The following is a 14748-nucleotide window of genomic DNA, read 5'->3' as shown; positions in this document are numbered from 1 at the left end:
TAGTAGCTTAGTAGGGATATTGTGAAAGTCACCACCCGTTTAGGTTGACAATCACATCTCACGAAGGCATTATGCTTAAAAGTGTTCCACCCAGCACACATTTAAAAGGCCTCTGTTCACTCGTTACACTTAGAAAATGGATGAGCTTAGAGCACAGGACTAATGCATTTTTTGCAGCAATGAAAACACTTGGTGTAATGAGGCTTGAAACAGAGAGGATTATGTGTATTTGTAGATCAGCACACACACATACACACACGCACACACATGCAGGAGTGCACATAATAGATTTTGGACACAATGGTTTGATTTATGATTACTAAAATAAAATGAAATAAAATAAAATCAAAAACAGATTAAGAGCCACTTAATTTCAATATTTACGATGACATTTGAGCAGCTATTAGAGATGCTTCGTGTAGTGAGATAAAATGTTGTCAAATGAGGTATTATTGAAACTGACTGTGACTAATTCTGGAGGAAAACGATTAAAAAAAAAAACATTACAGTTGAATAACGTTGCATAATGGCCACTGTTCATCACACGCCTTGTGTGCATTAATTACTCAATATAAATATTATGACACATGCAGACATTAGTAATAAGACGTTGTTTAGAAACATGGTATGTGAATATTGAATTTTTTTTAAAAACTACTCTACTGTCACAAACATATCTAAATTAGGATTCACAGTGTAAGACAACCTACTTGAAACAATACAAACTGAAAAGTATGACAAATTACTTGAAATAGATACTAAAAACTGGGGTGCACGATGGCTTAGTGGTTAGCACGTTCGCCTCACACCGCCAGAGTCAGGGGTATTCGATTCCCATGGTTCTGTGTGTGCGGAGTTTGCATGTTCTCCCCGTGCTGCGGGGGGTTTCCTTCGGGTACTCCAGTTTCCTCCACCAGTCCAAAGACATGCATGTTAGGCTGATTGGCATGTCCAAAGTGTCCGTAGTGTATGAATGCGTGTGTGAGTGTGTATGTGAGGGTGCCCTGCGATGGATTGGCACCCTGTCCAGGGTGTACCCTGCCTTGTACCCGATGCTCTCTGGGATAGGCTCCAGGTTCCCTGTGACCCTGAAAAGGATTAAGCGGTATAGAAGATGGATGGATGGATGGATACTAAAAACTGCCATTTTTGAGTTATATTGGAGAATATCTAGGGCGATCAATCCTGTCTGAACAGGAAATGCCATTGGAATTGAGCTTAGAAAAACAGTGAACATGCCTGACCAGCACCAAAATCTAGGGCTACTGTAATGTGGTGGCCGACTTTGGGACACCCTTTATATTTATCGGTGTATAGCATGGCCAACCTTTGGATACTTTATACCAGTTTCAAAGTGGGAACCCCAGTCCATTGAAAAAATGTTGTTACTGGGTAGAAATCACAAGTCACCCTTGAAATAAAATTTGTTTAATGATGCGTTCTTACAGTTATTAGCCTGTCTGACTGGCCACAATTGATTGGAGGGTGGTCTGATGGCTCCACAGTCCTAGGTTTGATCCTGAGCATGGATTACGGTTTGTGTTTCTCATGTTCTCCCTGTGGGATTCCTCTAGGTCCCCTGGTTTCTTTCCACCTCCCAAAAACATAACGACAGGTACATGTGAATGAACATCTAGTGACATCCAATCCAGGGTGTATTCCCAAATTACACCCAGTGGGATAGTCTCCGGATCCACTGTACTGTGGCGGGCATTTGCCTTGCACCTCTGGGATTGGGGGTTCCACTGCCGCCCTGTGTACTTTGCTTGTTCTCCCCATGTTTCATGGGTTTCATCCAGGTACTTGTGTTTCCTCCCCTAGACCAAAGACATGCACTGTAGTCTGATTGACATTTCCAAATTGTTAATAATGGGTGTGTGGGTGAGATTGTGCCCTGTGATTAGTTGGCACCCTGTCCAGGGTGTACCCGAGTTCTCTGGGATAGGCCCAACGCTCCCTGCAACCCTGTGTAGGATAAGCGGTATGGAAAATTCACAGATGGATGGAATATTAGAGCTGTGTTCTGTTGGTAGGTGGTACATATTTCAATAATGAGTCGCATGGTAAAAATTTTTTAATGTATTTTTACAGTTAAACAAGTCCATAGCTGCAAAAAGTTTGAGAACCCCTACTTACGCTTCCAATAATTACTAGCAATATTCATATTTTTGTGCTTTTAAGAACCCGATATGTAATATAACAATGTAACGTTATTATATTTAAGGCCTTTTTATGGTGTAGTTTATTGATATGTAGCTAATATAGCACACACATTATAGTAAAGTATCAGGCTCTCCGTGAGGTATCGCCTCCTTTACTCTGTGCTCTCCCAGAGAATGAGAAGAGAGGAGAGAGCACTCAGCTCCTCCCCAGGACAACACGGGGGGCGGGCTTAAAGATCTCTCAGGAGTACGATTCGCTTCTGTTATTAGTTCGCGCTCTATGATTCGCCAGGAGTCAGATCAATCATTCCTGGACGCTCCATGTGTACACACAGTGGGAGGGGAAAGTGAAGGGCAGGGGAGGAAAAAAAAAAAAAAAAACACAAACAATCCGCCCGCCCGGGCTGCCATCTTGAATATACAGTAATGCCTACAGTGTGAACCACTTCACTGGAGACAGAGAGAGAGAGAGAGAGAGAGAGACAGAGAGAAAGAGAGAGAGACGCAGGAGAAAGACACCGATTTATCCGAACTCGAGACACGTATCATTTTAAACAAGAGGAATATATATTTATTTTTATTTTATTTTATTTCTTAAAGAAGGCTGCTTGTTTTCTCCCCACTCGGATAGCCGGACATGCTAACCGTCGCTGAAGAATCCGATTCGGGCAAACGGACACGGTCGAGCCGTCGAGATTTCTCCGCGTCGACATTTTAACCATTTTTTTTTTGGCTCAAAAAGAAAACGAGAGAAAAAATATATTTGTTTAAAAAAAAAAAACTGGTATCATTTGTGATATATGAATATAGATTCATAGATACACACACACACACACACACACACACACACACATATATATATAGCGTTATTCTGTTGAGCCGGAACGAATACATAGAAAAGAGAAAGAAAAAGAGCTCGCGCGGAATGTGAATACAGCTCGTTAGCCTCGTTAGCTATTTCTTTTCTCTTTTTAAAATTTTATTTACATTTAAATGTTCTTATTCTAGCTATTCAGTTATCTGTATTTAATCACCGACGCTTACATATATATATATATATATATATATATATATATATATATATATATATATATGTATATATGTATATATACACATATATATCTACCTCCGTGCCCTCCGTTTTAACAGCGTGTCAGAGGGAATAAGCTTCTCGACTTTCCAATAAGTGTGTTTTTCTGTGTGTGTGTGTGTACATTTTAGAGGTGTTTTTGTACATAATTTTATATCTATATATGTATGTACACACACATTAAAAAAAAGAGAAAGAAACCATGAACGCGGCTAGTTCTGTAGTTATTAATCCTTCGTTATGGAAAACTGGCCCAGAGAGAAGTGATCAGATTGAGCTGTGACAGTTTGCCTCATCAAGTGGATCACATTGTGATCTGTTGTTGAGTCGTTTTTGATCCAGTATGGGATTTGTAGTCGACAAATCGTGTGGTCTATCTTATCAGCATTAATCCCACACGGAAATAATCTACTAATGTGTTAATTTTCTCTCTCTCTCATATACATGATTTCTGTCTCTCTTTCTGATCTTTTTTTGTGTGAAGCAGTAACGATTCGTTCGATCGAGTCAATCGCTCGGGATCCAGTGAATCGATCGTTTTTTCCTGTGAACTTCTTATAATTCTTGGGATATTTCTACACCTCCCACCCCCCTCGCTCCCATCAGCATGGATGTGTTTTAAAGCGATTGATCAGTGGTAAAGAGAGCGAACAGGGACATTACTGGAGGCCTGTCGGATTCTGAAGAAAGGATCTACTTGTTTTTGTTTTCAAAAGGACCAATTATATAGAAATCTATAGAAAATGGGTTCTGCGACAAAACTGGCCTTCGGCGTGTTCCTCATCTCCTGCTCCTCAGGTGGGTTCAAGCATTACTCTCTGACACTGGGTGAAAACTTGATTTGAACACAATACCATAGGAGATTATGTTGTGCACACGATGAGATCACACACACACACACACACACACACACACACACACACACACACAATCCTTGTCAGGACCTTCCACTGACACAGAATACATACTATCGCTACACCTAAACCTAAACATCGACCTTCATCAGACTCACAAGCCGAACAGCAATCTTTCGTCTCTTCTAGTTTATGAAATGAAATCTGCACTAGCGGTTTTCCCTCACGGGGACCCGCTGCCAGACGTGGGGGACATTTGGTCCTCGCCGAGATATTAAAACATGCCCACGCACACACTTCCAGCAAGGAATAGCTGGGAATTCGGGGCTCTTGCAGGTAGATTCCAAATCTGCAAAGCTGTAAATCATGTTTAAACACATCTTTAATGAATATTCGGATGATCGTTCGTGTCCGTGTGAGCCGTCTCTGTTGAACTGATGAACACGACAGCAACGTCGTTGGAAAAAAAGCCCGGCGAAAAGACGAGGAGGATCATTTGATCATACCAACTGGAGCGAAGCTCATGTTTGCATATGAACAGATAAAAAATCAGACCCGAGCCACTGTGTTCATAAGCCTCTGTTACTGAAGAGGGTGTGTGTGTGTGTGTGATGAGCCTCCTAAATGAAGCAGTGTATTCTTCTTTGCTGAAGGGGAATGTGTGCTGTCCACCTCATGATCGTTTTCATTAGTTCATTCTTCCCCTCGTCTTTATCCTGATATCAGGGTCACGATGGATCCGGAGCCCATCCCGGGAACGCTGCGAGTGTGAGGCAGGAGCGTCATATTAAGTCACAGCCTAACGTTCCGTGGAATCTTATTTAACCCTGAATGCTGCCATTCATGAGCCTGAAACGGTTAAATTATGATCGCAGGACTTCAGCGTTTAGAAAAAGAAGAACGCATACGCGATAACTTGAGCATTTACAAAGCTTTCCAGTCGTACACTGAACCTCCTCTTCCTCCTCTTACAGAGAACGTTTACGATTTAAACGTGAAAAACGAAGGTGCGGATTATTATGCCGTGGGAATATCTTTTCATCACCGGTTCATGGCAGATGTGAGAGTGTTACTGGAGAGAATTTCCCTTTACCGTAACGTTAGATCTGACATGTAGATGTCATGTAGATGCGACTGGGTGGTACGGCATGTTAGCGGTATTTTCCTGTTTCATACAGCTCAACGCGAGAGTACGAAAGAATCGGCAACGTACTCTTAATATGAACAACGTGTCGCATCGATAAATCCAGTCAGCGTTACATTACCGTAAATAAAGTGCTTATTTTTGGGTGATCACAGCTAGCAGTACACTGCTATAAAATTATTTAAAGAAGATTTTGGATAAAGCGCGCTTTCGGTGATCTTGTGATTATTATATATAAAAAACTTAGATGGCACATACCGCTACATGTTCAGTTTGAGAAACAAGGACGCTTGTTGTTAGTCTTATTAGCAAAGCTGTACGTTTGTAAATTGTTCTTCCCACGTGGATCACGTCACCGTTAACAGGCCGCATGTTTAGCGTCGTCTCTGCATGGTTCAGTATTAAAGTGTACCTATGATAGTTTTTCAAATATTACCTTTCATGTAGTGTGTTATAGAGCTGTTTGTGAATGTAAAAACGTCTGCAAAGTTTAAACAATCAAAGCGCACGACAAACGGAGTTATTGACTCCCGAAAGAAGGAACCGATTCTGAACAGCTGAAACGAGTCGTTAGTGATTCCAGACTTTACTTCCTGTACTAACCTACATAGATGTGTAATAAAAGCCCCGCCTCTGGTCTTCATCGGTTGCTCGCTGACAGCGGTAGACCAATCACAACAGACTGGGACATCTGACCAATCAGAGCAGAGTATGCTCTCTGAAAGGAGGAGTTCAGAGTGAATCTTTTAGAACGGATCATTGAACGAGTCGTTTGTGACACTGGGGAAAAAAGTTAATGCTGCAGTTTAAATTATGAGCACATTAAAGTGTTTTTGAACTTGGATACATGTAAATCTTTTGTATGAGACCTCTAAAACAAAATTAGGTATGTTTTAAAACCATAACAGGTGTGCTTTAAGTTATTACAAAACAGTATCAATCTTTTCTATAGTTACTGTAGTACTGTAGATAAACAGTAGCGGTTCATGTGCAAGCAAGAAGGAGCTAGCAGCAGAAGAACTGAAAATAAAAAACAAAGCTCTGACGTGGTGTTATCGAACACGGACAGCCGAGTTTAAACGCGTGTAGGAAATCTAAAGTTGAACAAATCACCTGAGGCACCAGGTAGATGGTAGCTCTAGAGAAAAACATCTCACGGGAGACAGGTGTTAAAAACATGAAAACAAACATTTTCCTTCGTATACGTTGGACCCTACAGCCCAAAACCCAGGGTTTGGTCTCTTACGTTCGTTTTTTCCCCCACGACCTAAAATAAGCGGCCTCCTTCTCTGATCATCTGGAAGTAACTGTAATTGTTCCTTTAATCATACTTCTTTGTTTTTTTTTTTTGTTTTTTTTAAAAAATAAATTACCACCATATACCACGTAAGCTCCGGGATGACTGACGATCGTATTGGAAATAACCGAGAGCGGTGACTATCAAGTCGTACGAAATAAAACATGTTGTCGCTATACAAGATTTCATCGAGTATCTCTGCTGCTGTTCAACACAGAGCACGTGCATGGATAGTTTATATCATTTTATTTAACGATTATTTGCAGCTAAAAAAGAACTCGTTACATTTCTTTACAGCCCCAAGTTTTGCAAGCTTGTTAACAGCTATAGCTGAATATCAGCTTCTGGTATTTTTCTCCTGTAATGACGTAACGAGTACACATTACACGTTATGTATATACTGTAGGTCAGGCCACGCCCCCTTTTTTAACCCTCCAATCATACGATCTTCAATCGCTGACAATTGGGGGGACGACCGGCTCGCAAACCTAACACCATACTAACCTTGATAACGTGAAAAATATTGTGATCTGAATCGTGATTGGTCATACGTACAGTCGTGTACCCGAGTGTACAGTAGGTTTAAGAGGATGTTTTCTGAAGGCTTTGCGAGCAAGGCCAGACTCGAATGCAGCACTGAATAGTGTTGCGGTTGATTCTAACAATTGAAACACGTTAATTTATCAGTTCAGCGTATACTGTGAATGAATGTTGTAGTATGTGTGTTTTAGTATACAAGCAGGACCCGATTTAGCACGAATACGTCACAGAAAAGTCCATGTAAGCAGGCTCGCATGTTATGTTCTGCATCTTGGTTAGAATCTGTTCTTGAATCTGTCAGTTAGAGCCATGCGTGTTTATTAAACTGGTTTATTGAGGTGAAATCGTCCTGCTTGGTTTATTGTCCAGTCCTACCAGGGTTTTGCGATTAACGCAAAAACAAAGCAACCGCGCGATATTCGGACGAGCTTGCGGTTCTTCTAAATTACCGCAGATTCGGGCCGAGACGCTTCATGTGACATCGTCCCAACGCGCGTTCGGCCAAAGCCCTCTTCGATTCACGTGCGCCGAACACGAGTACAGCCAAAAGGTCTCGTTTAGCAACAAACATCACTGCGAAAGAGTGATTTCGTGCGATTTCGAGTTTTCCGCAAAAATCAAGCTCAACAAGTTGCAAATTTGGAAAAAAGTTCCAGCGAAATAAAACTCTTCACACAATCACACACACACACACACACACACACACACACACACACACACACAAAAATTGGTGAAGAAAATCACAAAAAACTGAAATACCGTACTGAATGATTATGCACTTTTGGACATCGCCTGCAGCCATGGCATTGTACATCAAAGTACATGGTACACTGCTTCATAATCAAATACCAGATGAATCTAATAACAAATAAAAAAAAATATGTATGCATATTCTGCCATAATAACTGCATTGCCAGTTTCAAAGCAGATTAAAAGGAAGGTTTATTTGCAGTGAGGATATCTGTAGTATCCGTCGATTAAACGCATGTGATAATATTTATCATGTAGAATCGAGTCTTTAGTAAAGTGTTTTTCCATTGCTGAAAAACACAACAGATTTTCTAATATTGCTATTAGAGGCTCATCCCAGGCTGAAGTCCCGTGCTTGAGAAATGAAAGACCTGCAGTGTTCACCAGACGAGTAATTCAGGTGAGGCTTTTCACATCGATTGGCTCGACCACATGAGCTCTGGCATGGCTAGAGTCCCCGATTGCCAAGTGGGCCAAAGCTGGGCATCTGCCGGCACGAGGTTAATTACACATTACTCATACCTCACGCCTTCTCGTAACGATTTACACTTACCAACACGCAGCCGAGAGAGAGAGAGAGAGACACGCGCTCGACCTTTGCAGGTGACTGTTTAGCTGAGCATGCAAATACAAAGCACGCCTCATGCCTTGCACAAGCCTGTTGCAGAATAGCGCTGTAAATCACGTCAGCGTGCTCAAAGTGTTTTAGTCAGAACGAGAGCGTGTGGTGAAGTTTATGATATTCACACACCAAACACCAGCGTTGGTGGTTTGACTCAGCACCAATTATAAATCGCTTCATTTCACATAAGGGTTGTAAAGTATATGTGAATATTTGGCACTGGTTTCCCAACCCACAGTTCACACACACACGGACACATCTGAGTCTGGATAGACGTCTGAGGGCTTCACTAAGTCTAAGAGCTTATCAAGAAAAAGCACATTTGGCCTTGTGTCCGTCTTCAGCTCGAGTGTTCAGCGTGGCTCGATTATCCTGAGAAGTGTTGTCTCATTATGTTGGTGTTCCAGTTCATCCCCAAGCTTTTTATTGAGGGTTGAGGTCAGGGATCTTCCACACCAACTTTGGGAAACCATCGTTGCTTTGTGCACATAGGCACGGGTCATGCTAGAACAGGTTTGGGTTTCATGGTTCATTCAGGAGTTTTTTTTTTTTTTTTTTTTTTTGCCATCGTTGCCACCAAAAATGCTAGATTTTCCTGTGACTTTTTTAATCAAAATTGTAGTTTTTTTTGTTGTTATGGAAAACTACTCGAATTTGTGAAATCGCAATGTCTTTTGCGGCGATGTTTCTTGGCAAATGAGGCCTTTTAGCTGTACTCGTGTTCGACACACGTGAACCAAAGAGGGCTTTGGCCGAATCTGACCCAAATCTGCAGAAAATCTGCGATAATATTTGAAAACTTGCATTTCATTTCTGCGATCACTAAATCCTGTAGGGTGTTTTATTTCCAGTGATGGGAAATTGTAACGCTACAGCATATACATTGACATCCTATACAGTTGTGTGCTTCCAGACTTTGTCTGGGGAAGGAGCACATTCGGGTACGATGCGCAGGTGTCCACATCATTTCTGCAATTACTGAATCTCCCAAACGCTTCATGGTAATCCCATTGGCATCTTTAATGACTTTTGAATGTACTCTGCAACTCCTAAATGAGGTCTTTGCCAAACGGGACTATTAACACCGTCACACAGCAAATGAACGCTAATGTAATAAGTAAGGAGCGTGTATTCTGTAACTCTTCTCGTTTCTGAGTTTCAGTGCCCGTGCCGGTACGTCGTGTTCCAGCGGTAACATATAACTTCGTTTCTTTGACAAGCCATCATGCGTAATTATAGTTTTGGCACAATGAGGAAATTTTCCTTTTGTAAAGAAGATCCTGCCACTTCTCCAGCAAATCCCAGGCCAAAACAAAGATCCTTCCACTCAGGATAACACACGTTTATCCCCAAAAGCCACAGCGAGCACACAGGGAATTTGGGTAAGCCTTTTGCATTAGCAAACACTCCGGGCTCCACATGAGGTCATGACGTGACAGAAACAAGGAGAAGGAGCCACAGAAAACAGTGCTCTTTTTATGCAAGTCCATTAGTCATATTTTGTCCCCGAGGTCTCACCTTGACCACTTGGCCACAAACGGCATTAAACTCAAAGACGTGACGATATCCGGCCGCGTTCGAATTTCAGCACGTCGGCCGCTGAGCCGTCAGCAAATATTTAACGTTTTTTAATTTGTTTTGTTTCCTCGGCGAAAAGAGGCAAGTAGTGTTTCTCCTGCATGTTTCTTTAATGCGGCTCGGACGGATGTTTTTCTCCCTCGAGCTCAGATGTCCATTTGGAGCCGTGTACTCTCGGGCTCTCTGAGATTATTACCTCGTTATTAACAGCTCGTAGCACTGCTGGCTTTGTTTGGGACCGCCATCTACAAGTCAAACGAAAGAAATGATGACAATTACTTGCACATTTAAAGCAATAAAAAAAATGTAAATAGTTTATTCAGCGATTATTTAAATATGCACAGGATTTTAAGTTAACTCTCAATATATGTATGTTTGTTTGTTTTGTTTTTTTTTGTTGTTGTTGTTTCTTTTTTTCCAGCAGTGTACAGGTTTATTTGGTGGATTTTATTTATTTATTTATTTATTTATTTATTTTTTGGATTGATAGCTTGACCTTGTCTTGCTTGTATTTCGATCCCCTTCACGAAGTGGACTTCTCTGACACTGTGCAGGTCGTCGTCCAAGATGGAGGTGCCAGGGTGAATTATTTACAGCCTCGGCTGACCACTGCTGACGGAGGGGTTATTCGAAATCGTAACGTGCCGTCTTTTGTCCCTCGACGCTTTCCTTTGGCCCGGAGCTCGAAACGAACTGCGTCCTATCGGCGGGACCGTCACGAAAGGGCTGAGGACAGTGCGAGTCCTTGCTCGGGATGATTGCAGGACAATAAAACAAAAAATGTAATAAGTTTAACAGCGATGTTTCCTGCGATCCTCGAGCATCTGTCTCACCAGGGGCAAGCTCATCAAAACGTTCTGTAGCTCACATTTCAGTGGGCTTTATTTATCCAAACACTTTGAACCAGCCAGTTGAAAAGAGTTCACACTAGACACGAAGGCTACACGAGCTCAAGGCTGAAGGATAGAGATCTGTGCTTGATACGGCGAGGGATAAAAGATTGTACAGAGCGTCATACAGCAGCGGTTTTATTTTATTGTTGTTTTTTTTTTTACTTTTAAAATTGGTGCACACTGTGTGGAAGCGATATATATATATATATATATATATATATATATATATTTTTGCACCAGCAACAGTTGCACAGCATTTCAACAGCTTTATCTGTGGCTTGGGTCTTACCTTTCTGCTTTACATGTGCACCATGAGTGTCACGTGACAGGATGGGGTGCGTGGTCTGTGTCACCACGACGTAGTTTCTAATATTTTCATGCGAACAACAGGGCTGATTGATATGATATAGAGAGAAAACCATGTTAAAGTGTTATAGGGATCTGAGATACATATGATATTTGGAGCATAAAAGGGTGATTAGATCTGTCTAGCAAAGGAGAGAGTGAGTACAACATACTGGTTGACTTGAAGTATTTCCTTCACACGTACCCATACATATCAAGATCCCTGCTCGGCGCTAGCAACATCGATTAATCCGAGGCCGTTATCATGTCTAGAGTAATGAAGCCATCCTGATTCAGTTCATACAGGCATGGACCAAGCACTAGACCCAGTGTCCGCTTGAAGCAGATGACACGTCCGGTTGTTTATTCGTAGCTGTAAGTTCAGTGAGGTGCCAAGGTAGCAGTGTCTCGCCATAATCTCGCCACCTGCTGCACCGCACACACCAGCTGAGGCGCCATCGGGACAACGATCGGTCGGTTTTTACCAGGTAGATCGACTACTGTGCACAGATAAGAGATGTATTCAGGACAGGATTACACAGGTAGAGGTCGACCAATTGATCGTTTTTGCCGATTAACCAGTACCGATAACCGTTTGCTGGAATGAAATGTTATCTGCAAATATCCACACCGATAGCTTTTCCTGCATGCATCCATGGCGGGAGCGGCTCAGAAGAGTCCGCTGTCATTATACGAGCGTACGAGAGTGGTCCCTGGAGGCGAAATATAAACTAGCACTGACAAATTTTGTCGTGTTATTTGCAGTGTTTTTTGAGTCACTTTGGACGTCCCTGTTTTTATTTGTTATTTGGAGTGTTACTTCTTGGCTCCATTTGGTTGTATATCTATTATTTACTGGTATATTTATTAATAGTTCGTATTATATATATCTATATATGTAAATAAATAAAAAAAATGCAGTACATTTTCATGGTAGAATCAGTACTGTTTATTTTTGTAATAAAGTTCAGCAGTATGTTACGTTTTCATTCAGTATCAGTTTTAAAAACTCGGTTGATTAATCGGACAGCGTCGGGTACCGCCCAGCTTAGTTAACGGTGTCGGTAAAATCCTCTCTCTACACACAGGTATGCGATAACATTAATAAAATAAAATGCAGCACAAAACTGGTACACGCAGTGACGTCCCGGTTAAACATATCGAGCGAAAATAAAGACACTAGGCAGTAGGCTTGTGAGATCGTGTGCAATATGCCATCGTCCTGTCGTGCCTGTTAGCTATCGCAGACTGACGATAGTAACGCCTGTGGCTTTGAGGGGGAAGACGGGGGTGTGGACAAACATGACTTTTTTCCCTTTTTAAATGCGTCGCTTTTAGAATACTCCTTTCATGTTCCCGTTTTACACGTTATAGAACAGAGATCGATTAACGGCACACGTCATTACGTCCCCACGCCACGCCGTCCGACGTTCCCTCCAGAATTTCACGTATCAACATGCAGTTGGTCTTCGTTATGGTACCGTATACGTATCGGGTGTTTCAGTTTTAATTTTACGAAAGCTTCAAGTGCAGTTAAATATTTGTCATGCTATACGTGCTAATAGAAGTCTGCTTGAAGCCGTGGGCTGCGTCCCAAACCGCGTACTTACCTACTATATATTATATAGGAATACATGCATTTCTCCTACTGTATAGTAGGTAAGTACGTGGTTTCGGACGAAGCCGTGCTCTCTTGTTTGCCGTCAAACGGTTGAGCACTGGCGTGTGTGATCACGTCCTGTCACAAAATGCGGTGAAAACTCCTACACGACGTTAACAGTGTGATTAAGGTGTGCACATGTCTGTAACGCACATCGATAATGCGACTAAAATAATAATAATACTCGATTTGTGTTTACTTCGAGTATGACTTTAGTCGGATTAAGGTCATCGATAATCGCTGTTTACATGCTAGTTTCTTAGAGTATCGTCTTAATCGGGTTAATATCGGAATATTGTTGTCCATGTTAATGTACTGACTGTTGCAGTCGGTCAGTTGGTCGTTCATCATTGCTGTTCAGACTACAAACGCGATGTAGCCATACGCGTCCCGGACCACCTCCGATAATCACAGTGGTTTGAGTGATTGGATCACTACATGTCCTCAAGACGTATTCGTCACTGTTCCCGCCTGCACTTAGCACTGACCGTCGGCTCACCCAGGACTGCACGTTAATAACAGGTGTGAACAGGGCCAGAGATACATCAGAGAAAGATGTTTTGATGCGCCGCAGTCAGACAGCGAGTTCTCAAGGTCTGTGTAGGATCTAAAATAATGAACAACGAATAATATCTGCTGCGAGGACAGAGAGAGCGCCCACAGCTGAAATGTTCCTCAACAACTCGCAGACTCGCGCAAGCATTGTGCGCTGCGTTCGAAACGTTTCAGGAGACGGTAAAGACACAGTCGTCGTGCTCGACGCCGGAATTCACGTACCGAACCAAAACACAAGCCTACGCAGCACGTCCGCGCTCTCGCTTACCCGGTGTGAGAGATGTGCATTTCTGATTTGCACTTTGCATACAGCTACACTGGCTCGGGCAATCTGAGCACAATATCTCATCTCATGGGATCTCATCTCGTCCCACGTTTGCGGGTTTAGCTTAGTAACGAAACTGAACGGTCACCGTAGTGCACGGGGGGAAGATGTTATAGCAAGTCAGTTTATTGAGGCACAGAGATTAAAAAGTTCAAAGTGTAAAAGAGCTTGTAAATGAACGCGTACTTCATTTGGTCCTCTCGATGACATCAGAGCGACTTTGCCGCTGCGGCTTTTTCTCAGAGCTAGGTGAGCGAAAATACGCCGCCGCATTACTGCGGCGTTCTGAAGTTGCCTTTATGTTACTGAAGAATAATCTCGGAGACGGTGGAGCTAAATATCATAACAAGGAACTATCCAGATGGAGCGTAAACGGCTGTGATCAAATCACGATGAGAAGTGCAGATAATAAGATGAGATCATTTGAATCACCTCTGCAGCAGTACAAACGGTCATATCATAATGTTACCTGTTGTCCGAACCTCCTCAAGTCCTGCAGAATTTCAGATTGTATATTGGATATTATATATATATATATATATATATATATATATATATATATATATATATATATAGATATAGATGTAGATATATAGATAGATAGATAGATAAGCAAATGACGTCCGTTACACACAGTATATGAACATAGACAACAATGTAGTTCTCCCGATTATTTATTACAGTTTATGTGTACTACTCCACATACTTCCTCTTCGATTTTTATAAACAAAAAATGGAAGTAAAATATTAGGAACACGCTGGAAATGCACACTTGTTTTAAGGGGGCCAAGCACCAAATGCGTAGTCACACTATTGTCGTTATTTTTTGTTGTTGCTGTTGTTGTTTTTGTTTTTATCCCTTTATACATTACAACATGTTTTCCTTCTACTTGTACAACAGTAGCCGTAAGGGTAGAAGCTCTAAAACGAGAA

General features: G+C 41.8%; 1 protein-coding gene across 2 annotated transcripts in view; it reads left to right on the top strand.

The window, feature by feature from the left end:
• The first annotated feature begins 2580 nt into the window (after positions 1-2580).
• Positions 2581-14748, top strand: part of acvr2aa (activin A receptor type 2Aa) — a 55740-nt gene continuing 43572 nt past the window's right edge. The window contains exon 1 of one of the 2 annotated variants that reach the window (XM_017470193.3): positions 2581-4050. In XM_017470193.3, the coding sequence (XP_017325682.1) occupies positions 3996-4050 (55 nt within the window). In that variant the 5' untranslated portion in view covers positions 2581-3995. The remainder of the gene's footprint in view (positions 4051-14748) is intronic. The other variant, XM_017470192.3, reaches the window with a different exon arrangement.

The sequence above is a fragment of the Ictalurus punctatus genome, chromosome 6 (genome assembly GCF_001660625.3).
Source record: "Ictalurus punctatus breed USDA103 chromosome 6, Coco_2.0, whole genome shotgun sequence".
NCBI classification, from domain to species: domain Eukaryota; kingdom Metazoa; phylum Chordata; class Actinopteri; order Siluriformes; family Ictaluridae; genus Ictalurus; species Ictalurus punctatus.
Note: the sequence above shows the minus strand (reverse complement) of the source record. Positions and strands in the feature narration are given on the sequence as shown.